This window comes from Cyprinodon tularosa, unplaced genomic scaffold, assembly GCF_016077235.1.
Source record: "Cyprinodon tularosa strain WSP-4 unplaced genomic scaffold, ASM1607723v1 ctg54, whole genome shotgun sequence".
Lineage (NCBI taxonomy): Eukaryota > Metazoa > Chordata > Actinopteri > Cyprinodontiformes > Cyprinodontidae > Cyprinodon > Cyprinodon tularosa.
The window spans coordinates 981,121-1,008,963 of NW_024039274.1; the positions used below are offsets into that span (position 1 = coordinate 981,121).

Here is a 27,843-nt window from a genome sequence, read left to right on the forward strand (position 1 = left end):
TTAATGCCCAACTTCTTAAATATGATTATGACTTTCTGAGGTTGTTACATCATTATTTGTATTGGACTTTGTCTCTTCAGGGTTTGAACACCAGGTGTGTACAGATATGATGTCGTAGATTTCAATCTCACACTGGTGAAATATTTAGGAGGACGAGGTTCCTCCTCTAGTGTGAAGGCCAATGCATTCCCTAAAAGGAAATCAACATTTGTTATTTTACTCAAGGTAGCAAGAACCAGTACAATGTCCTTTCTGCCATGACCATCATACTTCAAAACAACTCACTGCAGCACTTATTGGAAATACACTCAAGAAAAGTGCAATTATCTACTGGGTATCAGAATTGAAATGTGTCTTATCTCAAGGTTTTGCAGATTTAATGTTAGTAATAATTTTAGACTGGCACATATTGATTGTTTGGGGATTTGAATTAAGATCTTTAGAGATTTTTGTTAACTTATGTGATTCTTTAACTCAGTTTAGCAGCTGCTAGTTATCAACATTACTTGATGGAGCTGAAGTTAGATTGATAATAGAACACTGGACATTTTATTAGATAAATAAGGCAGTAAGCCATCCAATGGGGTCTTCAGCAGAACAGGATCAGAAGAGAAACACCACAGGCAATGGTACTTTTACTCATAAATCGACATGGATCTATGGATTATTTTTTGTTTTTATTTTTGTGGAAGGCAGAGAACAAGGCAGCACCCAGAACTGCAACTGCTACACCAGCTGTGGCAACACCTCCAATCACAGCAGCATTTTGAACCTGCAAAATAAAACAGACAAACAAAGGCACTCTGTCATGTTACTGTTATTTAAATACTACAAACATATCATAAGTACAATTGTATTATACAAGCAATCATATCTAAGAGTCGTCAATACCATCATTAGCATTTTTTTTTTACCATGGAATGAGCTAGTGACCAACTTTAATACGGTTAAAACAAGATATAATTGATAAAGAGATATAGCCATGTTCTTCTTTTTGACATTTAATGAGCATTAAATAATACTGTTTTAGGCCAGTAAAAAGTTACCAATACAATAAGCAAAAAAAATCAGATTTAAGAACCATTAAGAGCTAAAAACTGCCATTCAACTGTGACAAACTTCTGTGACATGGAAAACAACCCCCCCCCTCCCAACAAAAATAAAACAAGGTAGATATCAGAAAGTCAACTGTGACCCTCTGACCCTCTGAATATATTTCATCCTTGAATACAACTTGCAGATCCAGGATGGTGCATGTTCATTATTTGTCTAACATTCATACAAATGTAGACCAATGAAAACATCCATGCATCATTGTTGAGAAAAGTTCTATATTGCTGAGATGAATGAGTTTTCCTTTAAATGTGTGACCTTTAAAGCCATTTCAGTCTCTAAGAGAGAAATAAGTCCTACTTCAAAGGTAGCAAAACAACTGATGAACAACAATTTACAAATGTATTTAGGGACAAACACCTTCATTGATCTGATAAATCTAAAGTTGGAGAAAATTTGAAACCTTGCGAGCCATCAGGACATAATTTAACTGGCTTTAAATGTTATTAAAGGAGTCACACTAATAGTGCCATTATTGTTATTATTGAGGCAAGACATCCTGAATGGACCATTAGTGATGTTAATGGTGCAAACTATTGTATTTATTTAAAGATTCGCTCACCTGTCGTGATTCTGGTTTTCCATATCGAAGCTCAGTGACAAAGTGTTCACTGTTATGAGTGGCAGTATTGTAGGGACGCTCCTCACCCACAATTTTCACAGCATCGCTGACAATAGTGCTGGGGTCATGAGGCTCATACTTGTCATCCAGTAGGTTGTTCACATGGAATGTTTTGGACCCAACCACTTCCCAGATCTTCTGACGCCTGACTTTACATTTACTGCTGTCAAGGTAGGTGAACAGCTCGCCCAGATCACCTTCACCATGAGCTTAAAAGAGCATATGATAAAAGACTATACTTATAAAGCTAAAAACCACATCCCTAATAATTAGTAATCTGTAGATGACCATGATAACCTAATTAAAGACAAAATTAGGTAGAATATTGTTATACTCTTATTTATAGTCCTAAAATGTGACAGTTTACTTACTTGAAGGAATCAAATGAACCACTTCATTTCCTCCAATAAAAACAGCCCAGTGGTGATAGATCCCTCCAACGATTTCTATCAGATCCCCTGGCTTTGCATCACAGTCAAACTTAAGTAGAAAAAAACACATACAAAAGAGTTTAAAAAAGATTAAGAGTTAAGTAGATATATAATTTGTGTCCTGTTTGCCACTATAGTATTGAGAATTGAAATTTTTGTACTGGATAGTATCCCAACAGATCTGCTTTCACAAGTAGGCCATTATGACTGTTGCCATAAGTTACCGCTTCGTAATCGTGTACAATGTTGTGATGTACATACGTTGCACTCGAGGGCATGCCGATCAGAGCCCAACAATTCTAAGCCAATTTTAACCTGCATCATTTGCCATGTCATTTGACAAGGTTTAGCGAGACTTTTCCACTACCACTAAAAGACGACTGTTCCAGGGGTATAGGACTCGTTCAGCAGGTAGATAGCAGGTATGAGGAGCCCCAGAATCAACCCAAAGAGGCCAAGGCTGACAGAGAGGAGACCAGAGCCCCAAATATCCAAATTACCCCAGAGTAAAGAGACACAGAGATGGAAGCACCCAAATGAGATCAGCCTTGGGCCAAGACTCCAGAAGCCATGGTACTGCAGTGATCTGTTTGACACACTAATTTTCAAACTAAATGGCATAATTTGGTCTTCACCTTTGATCTTTTCTTTAAAGAAAATTCTGTCTAAATGAAGCATTGGCAGATTCTCAACTGCTGAAATTCTGTATGAAGGCTGTTGGAATGGACCCATATCAAGTACCCAGTGACTAGGTGAGGTTTATAGCTTGTTGTCTTAGAGCATGAGACTTCTGAGGCTAGAAGCTAGGACCCATGTGTATTTTGTACCAAAACTTTGGTTTTCCTACTTTTGCTTGTTACGTCCAGCCAAACGATGCTAATTTGACCATCCTGTTTTACCATTACACATCCTTGCTTCCATATTCCAAACTGACCCAAAGCTATTATTATTTTATACCTACTACTGGTTGGACTCACTTTTATTCATTGTTGGGATTGAGCATAACCTTATTATGTTATCTTGTTTCTACAGGCATATAATGTGAGAATACAATGGTTTCAATTTTAGTAGCCCCATTGATTACATTTTTCTAGTGTACAGATAATATCTTCTCATTGAGGATGATGTTGCTTGAAATAATAAAAGTATTTATAAGAATTTAAAATTAGAACTTATATTCATTATAATGAAAAATTCCACGACGCTGTCAGCCAAACATAGAAATGTAAGGGTTAAGTCACTCATTGCGAGCCTTGAATAAAAACAAATGAACCAAAGGTGTTTTGCACCTTACCATTGTTGCTTAATCTAAAAGCTAATAAAAAAAGATTCAAGAATAATTTAAAATACAAAATAAATCGTATAAAACACCTTTTTATTATTTAGAGAGTTCAGAGGAACTCACCAGTGTTGGAGCCATGCCTTGAACTGTACACGACTTAGGTGAGACCACAGGCAACCCAGCAGGATCCGAAACTTATCAGGAGGGTTCCAGGAAGCAAGCAAACATTGTGTACACAGTGCAAACATAGTGCACAGTCTAAGGCTGCAAATCATTAACTAAACAATGCCAGTGTCAACACTGTAACTAACCTTCATCTGGGTTGCACTGGTGCTTTAGCTTGCAACAAGCCAATGTCTGAATCCTTGTATTAAAAAATTATAGCTTCATAATTTACTTTGTATACATTTCTGTTCCTTAGGACTGTTTGTCTGTATGTCTGTCTGTATCCATCTACGGTAGCAGCCATTCAAATTGTCAAACGCCAGCTGAATGGCAGCCCACTTCCCTGCAACTCCCAGCAAAATCACCTCCAACTTCCAACAACTCGAGTGGCCACCTGCTTCTCCCGTGCATGCATATTTTTTTTTAACTCTGACTCCACCGTTTAACTGAATTACATGGTCTGACCAGTAGATGATGATTCTTTTTAGTTCTTGATGTCCACAAATTATGACAGGAAGAATATTATAGTACAAAGGTTGATGTTTGAAAAGGAATTGTAGGGCCCCAGCCAAGGACCACCATTAAGGAAAGTGGGGTAATTTTGAATGGCTACTCTTCTAGGACAGCAGACAGGCTGGAGATGAGATTAAAATCAGGGTTTGGTTATAAAAAAGCTTTCAACATCTTTTTTATACTGTTCATGGCATAGATATAGATTTAGGGCCAAACAACATCTACAGTACAACAACTCATTAGAGAAACCACTTTAAAAGTTACAACAATTTCTCTTTTGGATCAATATTAAATTTAGCTGCACAAGTTCAAACTGACAGCTTTTTCCTGCTGTGTCTTTTTTATTTGGAGTCCTGTCATGAATGGAAAGGGGCTTTTTCATTTACACAGGAAAGGTGACAAAGTGGTGCATTCTAAGAAGAGTGCAAATACCCAATTCAGAACTTACAACCTGCCCCTATGGGTCCCTGACCAAAACCCGTACGAATGGGTTGAATGTAGATGTTGCATTTAATTGTTGGCTAATGTAAATTTGCAGTGATCATCCAAATTAATTTGACTAAATCCTGTTATAAGCCCTGTATAAGAAAGGCCAGAGCCTTGTAGTGAGCAGGCCCCTGCTTAAAACCTTCTATTACTCTTTGGTGGCAACAGCCCTCTTCTATGCTGTTGTCTGCTGGGCCTCTGGCATCACAGAGCGGGACAGAAAGAGACTGAACAAACTAGTTAAAAAGGCTACTTCTGTCCTAGGCTTCACTTTGAACTCAGTGGAGGAAGAGGCTGAGAGGAGGGTGCTGTCCAATCTTACATCCATCATGGACAACACCTTCCACCCTCTGCACCAGGCTTTAGAGAAGTTGAGCAGCTCCTTTAGTGAAAGACTTTTACACCCTGTTTGTAAAAAGGAGCACTACTGCAGGTCATTCATACCTGGTGCCACCCAGTGTTGTGCCTGAACGTGTTCATTGAACGAAAGTTCATGAACTCGTTCATATTTTGGGCGAACGTGTACTGCATTACTGCCTGATGAACGTTATTGTGAACTTGTTCATTCTGGTGTCTGTGAACGGCATGCTCTCTCAGTTCAACTCCGTTCAATAGGTTGCCAGATTTCTATAGAGCCCTCCAGGTGAAACCCCTCTAAATCACACCGTAAACAGGCCTTAATATGTAGCGGGAAAAACACCCAATCTGGCAACACCAGCTACCAGCGTCGTAGCCTACAGCCGCGTGCGTCATCAAAACTAAATGCAGCATGGAAGCCACAGCAGCATGGAGGCGACCGTGGATGCGAAAAAGCAGCAGTATGATCACTTAAAACAGTTTTATGACCAGGTGGTCGGTGAGGATGATGGAAACAATCTTACATTTCTCTGCAAACTTTGCCCGCCGGCTTTCAGTAAAAAAATCCGCACTTCAGTAACCTTAAATTCCTACCTCAGCCTGGTCCCTCAGTTTGTGTTAGTAAAATGTTCTTGAGCGGAGGTCTTCAACAGGGGGTCCGCGACCCCTAGGGGGTCCACGGAGGTACTGCATGAGGGTCTGCATGGTTAGTTGATATTTTTATATTCCCCCCTGCAATTTTTTTCCCCACTAATTGACATGTCTTTAAATACTCATTAACATGAAATCAACACACTGTAGTAAACAGATAAATGGAGGCAGAAGATGTCTTTCAGTCCTCAATGCACACATTCAGCGACACACAGGAGCTCTTTCAAGCTGGGCACCGTTTCCTTCACAACATGTCCCATCAACCAGGAATCTGAATCAGAAAAACTTTAATAATCCCAGGGAGAAATTGATTTCTTTACATTACTCCATCTGTAATAGAGTGACTATAGGACACAATTTCATACAAAATATATAGTTAGGGGGTCCCCGCTCCATCTCGCCATCAGTTTGGGGGTCCTTGGTCTGGAAAACATAGAAGACCCCTGTTCTTGAGGGTTTTACTATTCATGTAACTTGTTTGTTAAACCTGCCTGGTATAATTTTCCAGGATTCCAGTATTCCTTTTTAGTATGTATTGAAATGGAATTTCAAATGGAAAAAAATATTAAAATAAAAAAAAACATTTACACCTTAAAGACAAGCAGCACATTTTTCCTGATGTTTTTTGAGAATATACTGTTACTACTGCTACTAGTGTGAAGTGAATGGACAGCAACAAAGCATTAAAGCAACAATGGGGAAATGCTGTCCCCTCAATGTAAATCCTGGTTGGATAAGGATTCAAAACTGGATATGAAGACGAAATCTGACGCACAGTTTCAGTGTTACAACTGATAAAATAATTGCTGTCTGTGGTTCTACAGTAGGCTATGGTGTAATTGAGCAATATATGAAAAAAAAACAACAAAAAAAAACTATGAACTAGTTTTTTTTTTGGAACTGTGAACTTAGTTCAAAATTTTGAATTATGAATTGAACTAGTTCATTTTAAAATGTGTGAACTGAACTTTGAACTAGTTCACGTAGAAAGAGAACTTTCCCAACACTGGTGCCACCGGACTCTACAATACGACACAACGGCAATAACTTGTGGAATGTATAATGTGCAATTTTACTATTTGATACCCAGTGCAATAACTATATATAAATATAAATCCATATAAATACCTACGTAAACACCCTGTATAATTATCCTACTATATATAAAAAAAAAACATAAAACGATGTAACAAGTAAATTTCTCCACAGTGAGATCAAGAAAGTCAATTAATCAATATACTCACTAAACTAGAAATTGTGTTTCAACAAGTATAATTGATTAGATGAATAGTAAATTCTAAAAATAACCTGTAAGCAAAATTCTTCTGTTTAAGCATATATTGTCATGATTGGCTTAAGAGACTTAACCCACATGCAGAACACCACTGGAAGCAGAGTAAAAGTTTAAAAGAGTTTATTGAAGGTTTTCACACAAAGAACATGAACTGGTTCAGGCACTGGTCCGGGACTGGATTCACTGATGTCTGTAGAGACGGATAGTTTGATTAGCCAGGCAGTCAGATGGTTTGTTGAATTTAAATTATTCAGAATATACCTTGAAGAGGTCCAGACTGATCTTTGTGAGAGAGGGAACCGGTTGGGTCCAGAGACTGTTGGTTCAGCAGAGTGCTCAGCAGCAGCAGCGTCTAGCTTCTGACTTGTGAGTGGCAGACCTTGGTTTGAGATTCCAGCTCTTCCTTGAGAGCAGCAGGAGGAGTCCAGATTGAGATCTTCAGGTTTGGCTCCCTTAGGCAGGCAGGCAGGTTTACAGGCAAATCTCATCCAGAGCTTTAGACTTAGACAGGTTTCCTGTGAGCAAGAAGACAGAGGCAGATTAGAATCAGGTTTCTTTCTAGAGACAACTAAGATTCTATCAGAATAACAGAGGCTCAGGTTCGCTAACCAAACTTGGTCAACACTGCGGTGTTGAAGGAAGGTCTGGATGCTGCTTATGTAGGAAGGTCTCCTGATGGGCTGATGAGCTTCAGGTGTGCTGGAGGGCTCCAGATCCCAACATATATTTCCTTGATGAAGATGTTTTGTTTGGGGTCTGACACAATAGTCTTGAGTTTCAAACAGAAAACAGTCATAATTAAATAAATAGAATTAAAAACTGCATTTAGTTTATTAATTAACAGTGGATCTTCGGTAAAATGTACTACTGTTCTCTTACATTTTGTATGACGTTAGAGACAATGGTGCAGGATTGTAAGCTGGATAACGAGGGGAGCTGTAGGGAGGGTAGTAGAATGAAGGTGGTGAGGGGGTGGGGGAGGGTTGGGGTTTAGTCGGAAAGCGAGGATGTCCTGGACAGCGATTGGCTTATGTGAAGTTATGGAGCTGTGTGGATAGGCTGGAGAAGAGGCTCATGATGATGAGACTGGTAGCAGGTAGGAGCTTTCTAGTTTGAATTTGAGTCTAAGATTCATTAATTTGTATTTACTCTGATTAGTTGTATAATCCATATTGTTTATACACTGACTCTTAATCTGGACCATTTAGAAACTTGAAGCTTGAAAAGATCAAAACTAATCTGTCTGACTTGAATGCCATGTTCTCTATTCTTTTTGAAAAATGAAAAGAAAAAGCAATGCTTGGTTTTAAAGCCTCCCTGTGAATTCTCCAAACATTATTGTTTTTATTCTGACCTCAAAGCAACAGCAGATTTCAGTTTTGCTTAAAGTGAAAGTTTGCAGCAGCAGGTTCTGACAGGATAGTTATTCTAAATCATTATGATTTGGCTCTATAATAGAGAAATCTGGACCCTGGTGGGGACTCCCTAGAATACGAACCTCAAGGCATTAAAAATGTGTCAACTACACTTAAAATATTTTTTTTTTTTTTTCAAAAACGTTTCTGCTTATACCATTCAGTGTTGTATCTGTTTTGTATTTGTTTAAGTAGGAATACTTTAGGCCTATGGATTTGTCTTTGCCAGGTAGCAGTTAAAAACTGCTGTACTAATTGAATGTGTTTTTGGCTTGAAGCATGTGTCCTATTCGAGCCATTATTCTGTCACTGGGTGAGGCTTTAAAATGAGTTTGAAAAGGAACAATTAAATCTGATCATTTTTTGTGCTGTAGAAAAAAATTATATTGAACTTCACAAAATAAGTAAATATTTTCCTTTTTTTAATCAAAGTAGATGTGACACCTCCTTGCTGATATCTCCATCCAGGATGGTGTCACAATTAACCAGAGCACTAAATGAAGCCTCTATTATTAGAAAAAAAAGAAAAACAGAGAAAACATAAAGATAAAAGTATAGTGGAGGATTTTCGCAAATTTTTGAAAAGACCTGCCCTCTCCACTGCACATGCACAACCCTGTACCATTCACTCCTGTGAGGGAATGCCTATTGAACGCGTGCAAGAGCATGCACAAGCCCAGGAGGTGCAGGGAAGCAATGATGGATCTCATCTCACCCAAATTTATACATAAAAAAGTTTTCCGGCAAATTATAACTACTCGTAAAATAAAAAAAAATCATTACATCCTAGTATCTGTATGTGTGTGCTGCAGTAAAAATTTGGACATGTTTGCGGGGTAAATAAGGATTTGTGGCCACCGTATAACTACAAATGGTGCAAATTACAAATAAACTTATCATCTCTGGAAAGTTACAATAGAGGTAGATAACTTTTACTAGCAGTAATATGAAATGGATTTCTCCAAATAGCATGCCAAACTTTACCTGTCAAGTAGAAACTTTGCAACTGCTGCTTCAGTGGTAAGCCCAACCTTTGCTTTCAGTGTACGCCATCGTGTGAATGAATCTCCCAAAAACACTCTGGTCTTGTTAATCTCTTCTGTGACCTTTCCCTTCTTCTCATACACTTCATAGACACTTTGTTTTTATGACTCTCAGCCATTTTCAGAGAACTGCGGTGAGAAAGGCGAGCTTGACTGGATGAAAATATAGCTCAACACACATCTACACCTGAAATTGTGCATGTGCAGAAAAAATATAGTTAGCTGGAGATGAGCATGTAGGACCGTCTTATGTAAACATATCACCAGAATGATGGACAGTTAGGAGGACCACTTATTTAGATGATCCTCCCGGAAATAAAAGACTGTCCTCTATACCTTTAAAGGTCGAATAAAAGAAAAAAAACTAAATTAGAATTTAAGCAGCATAATGAAAAGTAGTTTTTATGTCTTCCGGTATCCTAAGCCTTTAGCAGCATAGTTAGATTAGGAAAATCTGGGCCACTTTAACTATAAACTTTATTAAAAAGGAAAGCTTTAAGCAGAGTCTAAAAAGTAGATCTCTCTGACTAAAACTGGTTGTAGGTTCCAAAGGAGCTTAATAACTGAAAGATCTGCCTCCTATTCTTCTTTAAGAGATTCTAGGAGCTACTAGAAATCATTGATACTTCTGGACACAGAGCACTTTGCTCTGTGTCCAGAAAATAAGCTTTCCCATATTTTGTCCACCTTTAATTCTTTTTCGTTTAGAGCACTAAGACCACCAGGGATTATAAATGTCATTTTCTGCTTGTTGTGGGGAATTATTTTCGAATAAGCTTAATACTTAATAAGCTTGAGTGTGCTTTCTTTGAAAGGTTATCTTCTGCCTGAGGGGGAAAGTGATTTGCTTCTAACTTGGACAATAACAATCAGTATCAGCAGCTGCTGAAACTATACTTAATATATTACAGTAGCTCAAAATCGGGCAGAAGACAAATAGTCACATTTTTATACTTGAGAACATTTCCAAGTTGACCTACCTGTTAGTGTGATTTCTCCCCAGTTCCCCATAAAGTGCTTAAAAGAGGAAATCCTTAGTCAGGCATCGCAGGAAGTTCAGTGACCTTTTTAGCTCTGCTTAATGTTTGGAGAAATTCCCCACACTCACATCAACACTCCTTTTTTATTGAATACAGCTGTAGTTTCCAGCCCTGTCAGAAATCATTTCTTTTTCTCCTTTTTCTCTTTAGGATTTCTTGTTCACCGTTGCACTCTCTTCTATTTTTCTTCACCTTGTTAAAGCACAATGGTTGAAGCCAGAGTAGAGATGTGAATCCAGACTTGCATCTCCCTTGATGTCTCTCATGGCTGCATGTCTTTCCTGATTTTTTTTATTGCTTTTTCTTTATCCTATCATGGCTTTCTATCTGCAAATGTCAGGATTAGAATTGAAAATATTTTCTTAGCATCTCTGTGTCATTCTACATTATCTGAATCTCAATTTAATTAACTCCTCACCTAACTGAGTTTTGTTGCATTAGTTACGTCTTCTCTGAGCTAAAGTTTTGAAGAAAGTTAGAGCAGAGTTAAGCTAGCAAATAATAATCCAAGTTTTAAACATCTCGTGGAAAACTTCTTAATCCAACATCTAATAATGGAAAAAGGAGCAAAAATGGAAAGCCAGCATGATAACCAAGCCACTACAGTGTCAAAGTGTTCAACAGGAGCTTAAATCCCAGAAACAAGAAGGCTGATTTAACTGGATAAAAATTATCCATGTCTTACATTAGTGTTTTAGCTCATAAATAGTTTCATAATGACAGAAGTTTAGAGGAGGGGTATAGCAGCCTAGACTTTTATAGTAATGGGCTCTATGCACAGCTCCACTACTTCCTGAATTTAAGGTAGCTCCTTTGTTTCCTGTCTTTCATTACTGGACGAACTGATTAATCCAGGTGTGTCTGGCCAGTTACTTAGGTCATACACACTTGGATTAATCAGTGAATCCAATCATGAAAGACAGGAAGCAAAGGAGCCTCCTGAAGTTCAGGAAGTGGTGGAGTTGTGCATAGAGCCTATTAGCAGAATTAATTCAAAGATATGTAGATAATAATAGGCATCTCTAGTTTTAGGGGTACTCAATTAATCTTTAGGAAATCTGTCGCTATACCCTTTATCTTATGGCAGTGACAAAACAACTGCCATGTTTTTTTTAGGTACAATCTTACAGATTTTTTTTTTTCACTTATTAGTATACTATCACACTGTTTTTTTTTTTATTAACTTGATTTCTCACAAAAAAAAGATATTGCTGCCATTCCTTCTTTATTATTTCTTTAAAATGGAAATAACCCTGAACCATTGCTTCTCATTGGCCGTCACTGGCTCATTTCATTGACCAGACAATGCCATGAGCACAGTTGCTGTCACAAATAATGGCATTGGTTTAATATTATGCAATATAGGACCTTCCGAGAAATAGCACACTGTAATCTTCTTGTTTCTAGTTGAATTAAACATCAATGCTTCACCTAGAAAACAAATCCTAGTGTTCTGTGTAAATGGTCTTGTGAAAGTATAAATACAGAATTACATAAGTGACATTGAAATATAATAGAGGTGCAGAAAAAGAAGCTTGAGTTCCAGACTAGATGCTCCCTGCAAGCCAGAGCTCGAAGGCTTTTTTCCTTTATTCCACTATTAGGTAAGTCTTCATAAAATGATATAGACTGCTTCCTGTGTTTCATTTGAGCAATTTCCATGTTTAAAGCCTGATCAATGTGCTTAAATCTACCTTGATTACATAGGTTTTGGTAATACAATAAAAAATTCTTCATCAATTGCTCAGAACTTTTCTCTACTTCTTTTCTCTCTTTACAGTAAAAGAACCCTTTAACAAGACTTATAAAGATAATCACAACAAAACGAGTATTATTCTGTCATGTCAACATATTAGTTTGTCTTATTAAAGAAAAAAGAAATTTATAGATTAAAAATTAAACATCAGCATCGAGCCTGCATCAAATGGTTTTAACTGTTGCCAGGATTTATCAGCTGCAATGGCAATTGATCCCCAGGTGCTCAATCAGCTTGTTAGTATGGTTGTTGCTTATTAAGAGTATAAATGTCGAGCCAGCTCACTTTTCCAAAGTTACATAAAAAAATAGTAAAACTTGGATCAAAAACCTATAAATAAAAAGGGTTATTTTATGTGGGTGCTAAATTAGTTGGCATACTCCCAGAGCAGCTGCAAAGGAGCAGTTCAGTCTGAGGTGATAAACTATAATTTTCTCAAAGATAAGATGTCCAAATTATGTATCCTGTATATTCACTGGTCTACTGGTGCTGAATTTGTCACAGAATTAAAATTTTTCAGTTTCTGACACATACAGTACTATGCTGTGAAAAATTACTTGTCCTGTTTTACATTTAATCTAATTTGCATTTAAACTATAACTATTTAAACAGTTGAAATAAGAAAAAGTTGAATATCATTACAAAAAAAGAAACATTTTGTTAATTAAGACAAACAATCTTTTCAAACTATAAAAGCCAAAACAATAGTATTGTCACTGGTTGAATTTAGCAGTAATTTTTCTATGTGTTTTGTATTCATCTAAGTTTACTGCAATTTTGATTGCAGTAAAATTTTGCAAAAAATTAGAATTGTTTTCAATTATTGTTGCAAGCCAAAAATACTTTTTTGGTTGAATATAAAAAAAAAAAACTTTGTAAACTTTTTAAATAAATAAGATAATTTTGAATAGATGAAATTTTAAATAAGATGCAATTGAGAGATTAAAGTTGAAAAAAAAAAGGGTTGAGTGTAACTTTACTGTTTTCTCATAGATTTTCATAGATTTTTTGTCTCAATTTATTTTTCTTGCTCTTCAGCAATCCCTCACACTAAGCATGCTTGTAGTGACAGTGGAAAGAAAAACTCCCTTTTAACAGGAAGAAACCTCTAGCAGAACCAGGCTCAGTTTGAGCGGTCATCTGCTGAGGCTGACTGGGGTTCCAGGAGATGGAAGCAGACATTCAAAAAGTTGCAGAGATACTTCTGTCTGCTTTTGTTTACAACACTTACAAATGCTTGCATCTGAAGAGAATGTGATCTGTACATCGCAGCAGAATTTGACAAGAAGCTTCCTATTTGTTAAACATTGTAAAAACAAAAATTACATTTTAAGATATAAAATCATTAGAAAATGTTTTGAGAATGCAAATAAGAAAAAGTAAGAAAAAAATCTGATTAGACAGCAAAGTTGCTCTTGAAACCCCTTTTTTTTTTAGATTTCAATTTTAAACTGTTATTTTTCAAAATTTCAGATCACAAAATTGGTCTTTTGCATCAAAAATGTTACAATATTCACTTTTTGAATACTCAGGATTTTCCAGCTAAGATATAAGATATCCATATATTGGAAGTCATCCATTTCCATGTAAATGAGAACAAAATAATCTTTTCTAACACCACAACGGGTTGAATGTAGTTTATTTTAAATGCTTCATTGTTTTTTTTCTTTTGATGTGACATAAAGCTCTAGCGGAAGTTCAATTGAAGAAACTCTGGCTTACCTCTATCCAATCAGAAGCTGATCCGTCTCCGAAGCGAGCCAATCAGCTTCGAACTACTCCACCACGAAGCCCAATCAGCGTCCTGCTTTCACTTTATAAACTCTTCAAATCCTCATCCCAGCCCACTATCCTGCAATCGCTATGTCGGATTTCGATTCAGATGACCCTGCCGGGTCCCTGTTCCTCAACCCAGAGGAACGCAACCTTTCCCCTATTCTTCCTGCTCGGAGATGCTCCCGTCTGGCCGCTCTCCCATCTCCTTCCGTGTTACTCTCCAGAGGCATACTGCCAGGCTCCGACCTAGATTCTGCTCAGCTGTCTCAACTAGCCTCCCTTCCACCTCCTCGTGATTCATCTCCCCCGCCTTCCGCTCTTCAGTCTGCTCCGATTCCTGGCCTCAAAAGATCATGCAAGTCCTCCGCTCCCCCGCCAAGCGCAGCAGAGGCCGTCCCAGATCTGTCCCAGCAGCAGCCACCGATACGCCCGCTTCTTCTCACCGTGTCGATGCAAGCCTCTGACCCTCTGTTCAACGGTTCTTCTGCCGTTGAGCAGCTCTCAGCCTCCCTCCGCTCCACTCTGGACTCACTCACTCAATCAGTCTCGACGCTGTCTGCACGCCTCCAAAACTTGGCAAATCCCCACACTGCCACGTCATCCCTGCAGCTGCCTGCTCAGACGGACATCCCCCCTCCCATCCCCTCATTCACATTAGCAAACGCCCGCCCCGGGCCAGCCCTAGGTAAGACGTATTCAACCATGTTTTCATTCATAATTTTCTATCTATTTTAGTTCGCTCATTATGCTTTGTGTGCCTTCCTATTCAGGCATACCGTATATTCCCTTGCATGCTAATATTTCCTCTAGCCTCTGTTCTAAAATTATTCAAGGGAAGTATGTTAATTTAGTCTCCCTCATTCTCCCCTCCCCCGAAGTCGATCACCAGGTCGCATCAGCAGGTGACGTTACAACTTTCTTTAAATCATCTGATCCCCGTCTGTCCAGAGATCTTTCTATTGGCCAATTTCTTGCCGCATTTAGTATCTATCGTGACATTCTATGCTCAGTTTACCCGATCGCAGAGTGGAGCTTGATACCTATTTATCTCTAATAGCACACCTCCACCTTAGATTTGGCGGCAACCTTTTCTACCTATATCATAAATCTTTCTCTTCCAAAGCAGCTTCTACTCTGGTTTAACACGGCGTCCGTTTAGATTGGTCTGTCTTGGACACAAACATTCTAATCATGCTGACTCGTCCACTCCCTGTTCTTCCTGCGATTCTATCGGTCACCCCAGCGCCTTCTGTCCATCAATTCCGTTTAAGCCTAGCACTCCTTCCCTCCCTCCTTTGCTTCCCCCTACTTCCGGTCCGCGCACAGATGTCAGAGGTAGAAGAATTCAGGTATTTGACTCCAAACCCATCTGTAACAATTTCAATGAAAGTTTCTGTTCTTTTCCTAAGTGTATGTTTCTCCACATTTGCAGTTTCTGCAAGGAGGCTCATCCAAAATCAGTCTGTCCCCACCGTGCTTGCTTCATAAAAAATCGTAACTTCAAACCTTAGCAGCCCGTGACCTTTCCACCCCTATTATCATTTCCGAGTTATTGTCCTGTCTCCTTCATCATCCCGAGCGTACCTTTGTTAACTTCATTCTTTCTGGTCTCTCTCAAGGATTTCATGTAGGAGTTTTTAACCCCCCCCTCTCTCACCCACATATCCCCCAATCTTCAATCTGCTCTTAAAGAACCAGATACCGTAGATCTTCTTCTTAAAGAAATTACTAAAGGGTTCATGATCAGTCCCTTCAAAACCTCTCCCTTCGTTCCCTTCCGAGTTAGCCCTCTCGGAGTAGCCACCAGAAAATATTCTGGAAAAAAGAGGCTCATTCTGATTTATCCGCCCCCCACACCGGTCATCACTCCTCGATCAATAGCCTCATCCCGCCTGCCCCCTTTCCCCTTCATTACGCTTCCGTGGATCACGCTATACTTCTGATCAAACGCACCGGCAAAGGAGCCTGGCTAGCTAAAGCCGACATCACCGATGTGTTCAAAATCGTCCCTATTCATCCCTCCCAGTGGCACCTGTTCGGTGCTAAATGGAAATCTCTTTTCTATTTTGCTGTCCGTTTGACGTTCGGGTGCAGGAGTAGTCCATGTCTCTGACAAAATCTCAGAAGCTCTATGCTGAATTCTCCTCAATGTCACCCATCTTCCATGCGTTCTTCGTCTCCTGGATGACTTCCTTCTTATTGATCCTCCCTCTAAACTTCCCAGTCTTTCTCTTCCCAAGCTAAAGGAGCTCTTTTCCCGCCTCGGTGTTCCCCTGTCTGAAGAGAAAACTATTGGCCCCGCTACAAAAATCGAGTTTCTCGGCATCGAGCTTGACTCAGTGGCCATGATGGCATCCCTGCCCGCAGATAAACTGTCTCGAATCCCTGAGATCTCTGTCCTTTTGTTCTGCATCAGTCGTGTCTAAACGCCAACTGCTCTCCCTGCTAGGTCATCTAAATTTCGCCATGCGCATTATTCCTCAAGGTCGCTCTTTCATTTCCCGTTTGCTCGATCTGGCTAATTCCGTTCCCTCCCTCCTTGATCAGGTTACACTGAACGAAGGCTGCCGTTCAGATCTTTCCTTCTGGTCCAGTCTCCTTCTAAATTGGAACGGAAAATCATTTTTCTACAATGACATTATCCAATCTCCTGACATGCTGCAGTTTTTTACGGATGCTGCCCCATCCGTAGGTTTTGGGGGGTTCTTTCAGGACAGGTGGTTCGTGGGTTCATGGCCTTCTTCATTCATCACCCAATCATCCGCTCTGTGTGAGGTCTACCCCATAGCCATAGCTTGTCGTCTGTGGGGCCCGCTCTGGGAAAGAAAACGCATATCCGCCTATTGCGATAACATCGCTGTCGTCGAAGCCTTAAATAAAGGTCGCTCCTCCTCCCAGTCTCTCATGCCCTTCATCAGAAGCATCACCTGGCAAGCAGTCACTAACAATTTCATTATCTCAGCGCGTCACGTTCCAGGCCATTCTAACACTGCTGCTGACGCTCTCTCTCGTTTCAAATTTCAGACTTTCCGTCATCTTCGACCTACCTCCGATCTCCATCCGACTCCTGTTCCTCCTCTAGAGGAATTCACCCTCAATTAACTCACTCTCTTCATTCATATCTTCTTTCCTCCAGCTTCTAAATGAAATCTGGTTTAGCTCCTTCTACTCTCAGAACCTACAACTTTGTATGGCAATTATTTGCAAAATTCTGTTCAAGTCTCCAAATTCTCCTGTATCCTTTACTCATTACTTCTGTCATAGCTTTCATTTCTTACTGCTTCGATAAACGCCGCTTCAAATTATCTTACATTCGCAGCTTGTTAGCCGGCATCAATTTCTTTTCCAAATGCTATAACCCTAATTCTTCTAGCCTTTTCGCTGACTACTCCATCAAGCTTCTCCTTAAAGGTCTAGCTAAACATTCTTCTAATACTTCTGACACTCGTAAGCCTATTACTTTTCCGATCCTTAGAAGACTAGTGTCCTCACTTTCTACTAGCACCTACTCGTCTTATGTCAAGTCTCTTTTATCTAGTTCCTTCTTATTGGCCTTCTATGGCTTTCTGAGACTGGGGGAATTCACTTCTTCTAATAGACACTTTAATCACTCCCGAGATCTGTCCATCTCAGATATTCGTTTTTACATCGACCATTTCAAATTATCTTTAAAACATTCTAAAGGTAAAAGCGCTTGTTCCATCTTCATCGCACGAACAGATGGCCCCCTCTGTCCCTTTCTCGCCATGTTCGATTTCGTTCAAAGACGACACTCTATGCCCTCTCATTCTAAAGCACTCTTCATCACACCCGAGGGTCATACTATGTCCACTCGTTGGTTCCTTCATCACCTCAGGACACTTTTAGAATCTTGTGGCCTTCCCTCGAGTGGCTATTCCGGGCATTCGTTGCGGATTGGAGCAGCTACAACAGCAGCTACTCGTGGAGTTTCTGAGGCTTCCCTCCAGCAACTAGGCCGATGGTCATCATCAGCCTATATCTCATACATCCGCCCAGAACTCCCATCAATTCTCGCAGTGCAGCGCTCTCTCTGCCTCTAGGTAACTCTAACACAAATACTGGTGGTGGTTCGATCTCTTTCTCATCATTACCTGACCTAACCATGACCATCCTCTAACTCATCTTCTTCTTCTCCTACTGTTATCAGTTATCTACATTATTCCTTGCTTTCTGCAGTCTTCATGCTGTCTCCTTGCTATACTCACGCTGTCTTTATTCTGGCTCGTATACGTGCAATCTCACCTTTATGTCAGGCAGCAACATGCCTTCTCTGTGTGTCTCGTCGTGTCTGGTCTGCGTCTCGTCATGCGTCCTTTACGCATTTTGCCATGCATTCCCTGATGCATCAACATGCACCCTGTCTGTGTCTGTATTTCGTCATGTCATTCGTTCATATATATTATCATCCGCAAGATCATTGTCAGACTCATCCACAAGATCATTATCAGACTCATCCGCAAGATCATTATCAGACTCATCCGCAAGATCATTATCAGACTCATCCGCAAGATTCATTATCAGACTCATCCGCAAGAATCATCATCATCGTCATCATCATCATCATCATCATCATCATCATCATCATCATCATCATCATCATCATCATCATCATCACCATCATAATCACCATCATCATCATGGTAAGTTTTCGGCGTCAACTGTGGTTGCCATCGTCAACTTCAACCTGGCTCTGTAAGCTGTTTGCAAACCTTCTCAGCATTTCATTACGCATTCTTCATTTTGTTACTAGTAACTGCCTTACGAGCTCTCCGGCCTCGACCTCAGCTTTTGGGGAAACATCCCTATTCTCATTCATCTACTCATGCATGTTAAAGCATAATTCAGCATGAATGTTCCTGCCGAGGTCTGAGCGCCTAAGACTATACTGTCTTATCAATAAAACTCTTCTAATTATCTTTCTCTCTGTGTGAGTTTTTCAGATTGAAATGAAGCTCTAGCGGAAGTTCAATTGAAGAAACTCTGGCTTACCTCCATCCAATCAGAAGCTGATCCGTCTCCGAAGCGAGCCAATCAGCTTCGAACTACTCCACCACGAAGCCCAATCAGCGTCCTGCTTTCACTTTATAAACTCTTCAAATCCTCATCCCAGCCCGCTATCCTGCAATCGCTATGTCGGATTTCGATTCAGATGACAATTCACCCACCTCCATCCCCCTCTCCGCCATCGCAGCTGAATCGTCCTCCATGACACGACTTCACCTCAACCTCATCAGAGAGTATTAATCCCAGTTGTCACCATCCCTCATCTCACTGCATTGGTCTGGCAGAAGACCACCATGTTGAGCCCGGTTCTGCCAGAGGTTTCTTCCCAAGGGGGAGTTTTTCCTCTCCACTGTCGCTTCATGCTTGCTCATCATGGACAGTCCACGGTACCTGCATCACCAAGCAGGACCTCTATATCCCGAGTCTCTGAGTGAAGCCCCGGCGTCAGCTCCCTCAGTCTTCTAGTCCCACAATTCTGCTCAAGCAGACCACCTTGTCAACCAGCTCGAATTGAACCACCACCAGTTTCAGGCCAGGGGGAACATCTCTATTCTCTTTCATCTACTCATGCATGTTAAAGCATAATTCAGCATGAATGTTCCTGCCAAGGTCTGAGCGCCAAAGACTATACTTTCTTATCAATAAAACTCTTCTAATTATCTTTCTCTCTGTGTGAGTTTTTCAGATTGAAATTACCTTACAAAGGTTTCCATTTTTATCTTGCCATTTCAGGGAACATGTTCTCAAAAGCAAAGAAAATATTATTTTTAGTAGTGCTTCAATCTTTTCGGGACCTAGAACACATCTTATTAAAATATAAATCTTTATGTTTATGGTGAGTTGCGGCAGAGCATCATCATTATTTGTACACTAGGTTGGTATAACTACAGAACAATTAAAAAATGTATCAATTAGGATTGATTATGTGTATCAAGATATAATGTAAGTGATGTTCTGTTTGAACTAAGTATACAGAAGGAGCAAATTTCAAAATGTAGGTTGCAAAATTTGACCAATAGTATACTGAAATGATTATGTGACTTTGGATGTCTAAGAAAATTGCCAAACATCCAGTGGATGGTATGAATACAGACAAGCAGTCATCCACATGACACAAAGTGGCTCACCGACAACTGAAAAAAAAAAAAGAAAAAAGCTTCTGTCTGCATCTGTCCAAGCATCCTTAGTTCCTCCATTCCTTTGAAATTTGGTCGCGATCAAAGTTTTTTCTGTTCATAGTCAGAGAATAATAGAAACAAGGGAAAAGATGACAGCTGACTGTGGAGCTGTCATTTTAGAAATTAAATGACATGTCAATGAGCGTTTTGCACCTCAAGCCAGAAACACACTCAGCAGCTAGCAGCATGAGCTGATGACTATTTTGAAAAAGGGGCTCTTGTTCCTATCCTCAGAATTCCTTCTCTCAGCCAAAACACCAACACAGCATAAAAACAGGATCTGTAGCCAAAATCCCCACGGACTAACTTGACTGTAACAGCAGGACTGACCTCCTTGGAGATGACAAAGTCGGTTTCTGATTTTTTCCCTGCTATTGAAGTGTTTAGAGTCTATACAGTAACTCTCTGCGTCAGATCACACAGTCTCAATATAATCCTGATACAAATTTAACGGTAGAGCAACCAGCATTAATCTGTCATGATTGTTTGTGCTCATTCCTACCCTCGTCCTTATGTCTTTTAAATGCAAAGTGTCTGAGCTGCAAGACAAAATAGGAAAAGAAAACTTATCAGAATCCAGTTAAGTGTCAAAATGAGCAGGCAGAAGGTGGAAGATGAGTCACAGGAAGAAATAGATGCCTCTGCTCAGCCTCTGTGGTCTCCTTTGAGAACCACTCCATATGACAGATAGGAACAGTAGATATTTTAACCATCTGGTAAGAGCTGAGACGTGACCAAATGCTGGTGATTCATTCAAAACAAACAGCTTTGAGCATGTCTGCAGGGATGGCAGAGCTGCCTATCTTAAAAATGAGGAATATCATCTGTTAAGACCAAAAAATTGTTTCACGGTTAAGAAAATGAGAAAAACCTGCAGCAATTGATAGGGCTTTTTAGTTATTCTTTATTATATTATATTAAAATCAATTTGAGTGGTCAATCCATACTTGTCAAAGAGAAAATAAATTTGTAAATGAAAAAAAATATTACTAGAGGTACCAAAATATCAAATAATAAAGTGTAGATAATTTTGTGGTCTCATTTGTCACATCACAGAAATATCTTTATTATACCCATTCTAAAAAATAACAGTTTTCCTGCCCTAAGATGCTGGGGTCGTCCTTTGCCCTTTTCTTTTACACTGCCCCAGTTTTATAGCAAATAAATATTACATTAGCATTCTGATTTTTAACTCAGGAGGGATCAGTGGAAGATTTGCACACGTGTGACTCATGTTCAATGAGTTGCTCTGCTCTATGACTGGAAATACAGGCTGCAGCTGGTTCATCGGAGTCCCTGTTTTCCCTCTCTACAACAGGGAAAGTCGCAATGTCAATGAGTTGGCAACAATGCAGGGGAGGCCTTGCTGTATTTTTTTAAAACTGCTGGGAAAGTAGGGGTTGGGACCTATACTGAAAAGACCAAAACAAGGCCAAACTTTTATGGTGTCTTTGAATTTGGCAGCTGTGTCCTCTGAAGGACCTGGTCTACCTTGATTGGGTATTTTTGAGACCATGAAAATAACAAGGACAAAAGAATTTGACTATATAATCGAACAACTCAGGCAGTCACCGCCTCTCAGTCAGCATAAGCTATGTTACCTAGAAACCATGACAGTTAAAGCACAAAGCAGGCAAAAAATGTATGCCATAGCATCGGGATCAAAACATTTTTTTAGATTTATTAGAATATGTTACAACCACAATGCAGGCCTTAATGCTCAATTCCGATTTTTTTTGTAAAATCCGATTATTTTGTGTTGCCGTTCATATTTCCAAATATATGTGACTTGTATGGGATCTCCTGTGTGTACTGCATTCATACAAGTGTCCCACATGCGCAGTAGAGTACGTAAGGACGTCACAAGCAAGTGTACGCTGTGTTTACAGAAATAAACATGGATCGTAGTGCAGGACTGCATCTAACGATCTTTCCCAACTTTAAAAACAAATCTTTTCAAGATGTTTAAACATAAATACTACTCTCTGCATTATAGCCCACCAAGTTTGTTGTTCTTCTTGTTGTTCTGCATACCAAGGGGCAGAATAGTGCCCTATGTCAGGTATTAATGGCGTACAGTTCGGATGAATGCGACACAGGTCACATTTGAAAAAATCAGATACATATCGGATTCAGGACCACATATCCAAGTGGCTTGGTAGCATTGGAAAAAAAGGATCGGTGTTGTTTAAACTGCCATGAAAAGATCAGATACAGGTCGCATATGGGCAAAAAAAAAATCTGATTTATGTCAATTCAGGCTGTTGTGTGAATGTAGCCTAAGAGATGCTTAGCTGTCACTTTAAACAGTCGTTCACCGTCTTTAGATTAGATTTTTCACCTTATGTTAATGGTGTTTGCTAGCTAATATAGTAAACAGTATATCATGAACCCATCACATTTGTTTGTTTAACCAGATATCTCAAGTATAATGGCTCATGAAAACTTTTAGGCAACGATGCAGTGTGGTATTTACACGTCATACTCAATACAATAACAAGCAACTTTAGTAATGTCTTCTTCATTCCAGTCCAGGTAAAACTAATCGCATTTTAAAATTTTGTAAATAAGATTACTACATAGTTAAGAAAACTTGTGTGGTGGCAAGTCTCTTAGAAAAATGGCACAAGGAAACAACTAACAATAATAATAAGAATAACAAGACATTTAATTAAAAAAAGGTGCCTTAAAGAAAAAAAAACTTCAATGGCAGAAAGAAAGTCAAAACACAGAAAAAAAACTATAAAAAATTAAAAAGGCTGGTGCAGGGAAACTGTTATGAAAGAGAAGAGGCAATCTTAAAAAGTTAAGTTTAGAATTGTGATTTGAAAAGGAGAAGTCAGTCCGTGTTTCTAGGCAGGGGTGGTAGAAAGTTCCAGAGACGAGACTCCCCATGATGGTAAGACGGACAGAAGGGACAGACAGGTGTAAAGCAGAGGAGAATCTGAGAGCAGGTGGGAGAGGGGGTGGGAACATGCAGGAGGCCTGACAGATATGGGGGGGGCAAGATGGTGAAGGGCCTTGAATTTCACCATGAGAATTTTATATTGAATGTGGAACTGCACAGGGAGCCAGTGGAGCTGTTGGAGGACCATAGTGACGTGGTAGATAGAGGGAGTTCTTGTTATAATGCGTTTCATAATGAATGAATAAGCCATGGAGCTCAAGCCAATATTTCATCATATATTCCTATAGTTGACTTTGGAAGACTTAAAGAAGCTTGATATAGAACAAACTTGATATAACTCAAATCTTCAAGGTCTGGTATCCTGCAAGCTTTAGATGCATCTCTCCCTCACGCTCTACACACACCTAAATCAAACAACTAAGCTGCCTCACTATCAGCAATCAAGCTCAGCTAATTAGTTAGGTGTGTTGCATTTTATTGAAGTGGTTTCAAATTATGAATGCAGAATGGCTAGTAGTAAGTCTGTTATTTAAAAGGAAGTCCTTCCTTCCTCACCCAGTCAACATCAACCAGAAAGATCCCTGTTATTTGGTCAGTCTAAATTGCCTTTAAGTGTGAGGCTTTGTATACATAGTTGTTTCTATTCTGTGTTTCTGTGTTTCCGTTCAATATAGTGCTAAATTGACCAGAGTGAACCCCACCTCTCTGCCAATGACTGCTGGGGAGACAGGCAAGAGTTTCCCAACAACCCTGTATTGACAAGCAGGTGGGAAAAAGTGGAAGTATGGTTAAAAAGACAGGAAACAATAAAAACTAAAAAATCTCACTGTATGCATGAATATTTATTTGTTTACTATCTCTAATTTCACCGAATAATGCATCATATCTAGATTAAGTTCTAAGTTAGGTAGAAGAATTTGAGGCTTTATTGCTTCACTTAGACATTAACTCTTAAGACAAAAACAACCTATTTCAGGGCATCTTCCATTGACCCAATAAATATGTTTAATTACAGTAAGTTTCAAGAGACTGTCTTAGATGGCTCAAATCTATGAAGTCATTATCCATTCATATAAAGAACTGTTTATGACAACAAAATTTAGAACGTTTTTAGAAAGAAGGTTAGCATTAGCTATAAGGATCAAACTTTTCTGATGCTAAAAATCTGATTTATATGGCAAATTTCTCATCATGGAATATTTTTATTACAAATATGCTGGATTACTTTTTATCTGTAGACAAATTGAGTATAAAAAAAATCTAAGATTTAATTTATAATACGGCCATGAATCTCTGCAAAGGTAGGATGCAGAAACTATTTTAAAAAAATTTATTTTACATAGTGCTTTATCTTACAATGATTTTGCTTTGGGGCTCATGGCATCCATAAAACAAACTTGGTGGTTATATTGTAGAGAATCTAAGCTTACTAAAGATGTATAACATGCCTACATTGGTAAACATTTGACCGGTGTTATTTTAAAGCATTCTGTTGTGTTTATGTAAATAGAAACACCAAGGGGACATTTCATGAAACGGTTTATGGAAAACTAAACCTGAAAACAGGGAAACTCTGACTTTTCAAGTTCACAAACAGAGTTTCCTCAACATCTGTTTTCAGTTACCATAGTAACATTCTCCTCGGCGCTAACCTGGTTGGTAGCAGGTTTGTTCAGTAAACTCAGAGTGTCCTCTGTCTCAGCTTCCCTTACAGCCAATTGCGTCGTTTTATTTCCCAATTTAGTCCGATTTTTGTGCATAAAAAAATATCATTCACTAGGTCAGTTACATAAATTTGGTTTTAAAAACATACATTGCATGTCTGTTTGACGAGGATCTTATTAAAGAATGATCTGCACTTTTTCACAGAGAATTAAATATTTATAGGGAGATGATTCTACAACTCAGTTGACAGGGCATGATATTACTTGTTTTTGGTTTGTTTAATATGAGCAAGATGCAGAATATTTTTTTATTTAGTTATTTAAACAGTATATGAAGAACTACTGAAATTATTTTCATATTACACATCAATAGATTCAATTCCACAGTGGAAAAGGGTTAGGGTTAGGATTAAAACTCACTCGATGATAACAACCTAATGAGCATACTGGCACAATCGGAAGACATTCTATGGGCCTGATAGTCGCTAATAACAACGATTTATTGGGATGATAACATTCGAAGCGTGGCTGCAAACAGCCAATTTACTGTGTAAATAAAACTGAGGAGGGACACATGAGATTATTGACAGTTTGTATATTAGAACAACATTTTTAGATTTCATTTTCACCTGTTGCCAGATGATTTCACCTAAATGGATACATTGATCTACTACCATTCTAGAAATAATCCCGTACTATTGTCACGACAACAACAGTCTATGGCAAGCTGTTCAAATATGTACTAGTTTTACTGAATATGCATTGTGATATTTGAAAAAAAACAAAAAATTTTTCTTTGCCTAAATGACAATTTCAAACAAAATGATACATCTAGATCTAACATTCTTGATGTCTATAAATTAATTTCAGATTTCCATATTCATAATACTACTGGTCAGCATTTGTATCATTTTACCTACTGTATGGAAAAATATTTTTTCAGATTTCCTACACATATTTTCAGTCAAGCTGATAAATGTCAGAACGGCCAATTAAAATTCGTAAACATTTCTAGATATTTAAAACTTAATTCTTACTAGTATATGTTTTTTTTTTTTTTTTTTAGTTTCTAAAATTCAGTTTCTGCTACAAAAATATAATTTAGAAAATATATTATTACAGTTAGGTCTAGGAGTGTAATTTTGATAAGGAAGAATCTTATTTCAGTGATCTACAAATGGAACAACAGAGAGGAGTGCTTTCTATAAATGTATAAAAGGGCCTGCCACAGCCAACTTGATATAAACTTACGCATTATAGCTGTAGTGCTATTTCCCCGTGTTTTAATCATATGCTCCTTTTGTATTATTATTTTTTTTTTGCATTTATGCATTAAATTCTCTAGTTTCAGCGAGGTGAAAAAGGCACGTCCTGTTTCCTTGTTGCCATATATATATATATATATATATATATATATATATATATATATATATATATATATATATATATATATATATATATATATATATATAAATTAATGATTGATTGAACTAATTGATACCAGCAGTTGTGAAACTGAACACTTAGAGTTCCCGACTTTAGGCTAGATTAATTTAAATTTGCAGATTTGAATCTGAATTTGTTAAACCGGCTTTGTGAAACGGACCCCAGATCGTTTGCGATCCGACTGATGTTAAGAAAGTTTATGCCTTCTGTAGTATCAGAAGTTGGGGAATAAAAGATGTTTTCGTACGTTGTTCCATTATCATGAAAAAATCAAAAATGGGAACAGAAATTTTCAGCATGGATTTCTATAGAACAATTTAAATTACTTGCTCATTTTTTTAACTTACCTTTTTAGTTTGTTTGATGGAGTAAAAAATGTCAATTTTTGTATAGTTGCTGTATTTGTAAAGAATTGTTTTTTTTTTTTTTTGTTTAATCAAAAAAGGTCTCACTTGGATCTCATTGACAATGCCTTTATAAAAAAGACATAAATAAAATGCAGAAGCTGGACGATGTACAGTTCTTTTCATTCAGATTTTCTGTTTTTTTTTTTCAAATCTAGAGTAGAAATACTTTTCAGGAGGCTGTGTATTTGTGCATAATCCTCATTATTATTATCATCATCATAATAATTCATAATTGTCTTTTTTAAATCACTTTAATGGTAAAAAAAAAAAGAAAAAAAAATTGCACAGAATAAATTTAGTAAATGTTGCATTTTATGTTACTAAATATAACTAAAAGGCTGGACTGCCTAAAAAAGGACCATGAATTCATTAAACTGGATTCTGTTAGGAATTTATTTAAAGACCCTTCATTCTCACATTTATGTCTTTTTAGAAGTCATGAAATACATGGAAGTCGATTCGACAGCAGTTTCGACTCTGTCTCTATGTTTTATATATATAAATAAAGCACTATGTGCAAATGACTTGGTGCATCCATCCACAGAGCATTCTTTGTCCATAAGAATTGTTTTCCTTCACATTTGATTTAAATCAAAGTGTTTGACTTTACTGGTTCTTTTACTGGGAGTCGACAGCTGACTTTTGCTGAATGCTGCTATCTGGCACAGTCTGATTTTATGTGTTGCAGAACCAGCCATGGATGATGGATTACTTCTTATCTGTCCCATGGTGAATCATGGCCTAAATTTTGGTTACAGATCTCTTCTTAATGTCAGTGGAACTCTTAGCCAGCCCTCCAGGCTATCCCTCGCCATGAATAGCTGCATTCTTGCCGATGGCATGCTGTGGGCAACCCTTTGTTTTTTTGATTGATTGGGTTTGTGTAGTTGAACAGCTTCCAGGAGATCGTTACCAACTTGATCTGACAGTGCTGTCGTCTACTAGAGCCTGGTAGCATTGGCATTCAACACAGACAGCAGCTGGAGACACACTGACCTCTGCTTGTATGTTTCGAATAACCAAATGCAGAATCCTGGGAGCCTCTAAGAAACATAACTGACGGTTGAATTAGTAACAGATACAGCTCACACTGCATCTCATAAATATCAACCCAGTTTAATGGCTCAAAGAAGAGAATAGAAGGATCATCTTCATACATTAATAGCCTTATCAGATTTATTTAAGCCTGTTACAGATGATTTCAATATAAATGATAAGATAATAGAATATCACTGTGTAGTAATGTTAATGTTACTGCATCTTGCTAATGA

General features: G+C 38.4%; 1 protein-coding gene and 1 pseudogene across 1 annotated transcript; one reads left to right on the forward strand and one right to left on the reverse strand.

Annotated features, from left to right (window-relative positions):
• Positions 1–630: 630 nt before the first annotated feature.
• Positions 631–3,678, reverse strand: LOC119796217 (phospholipase A and acyltransferase 3-like). The gene is made up of 4 exons (XM_038304665.1): positions 3,572–3,678; positions 2,107–2,215; positions 1,676–1,944; positions 631–772 (listed from the first exon to the last, which is right to left on the reverse strand). The coding sequence occupies exons 1-4, from the start codon at positions 3,584–3,586 to the stop codon at positions 665–667; spliced, it is 501 nt and encodes a 166-aa protein (XP_038160593.1). The 5' UTR covers positions 3,587–3,678; the 3' UTR covers positions 631–664.
• Positions 3,679–14,031: 10,353 nt separating this feature from the next.
• On the forward strand, positions 14,032–17,046 carry LOC119796234 (annotated as a pseudogene).
• The last annotated feature ends 10,797 nt before the right edge of the window (positions 17,047–27,843 follow it).

Excerpts from the sequence above, each read along its gene's own strand:
- LOC119796217 (XM_038304665.1), bottom strand. Across the intron at positions 1,945-2,106 it reads GGTTCATTTGATTCCTTCAA|CTCATGGTGAAGGTGATCTG; the intron begins GTAAGTAAACTG and ends TGCTCTTTTAAG. Across the intron at positions 773-1,675 it reads GAAAACCAGAATCACGACAG|GTTCAAAATGCTGCTGTGAT; the intron begins GTGAGCGAATCT and ends TTTATTTTGCAG.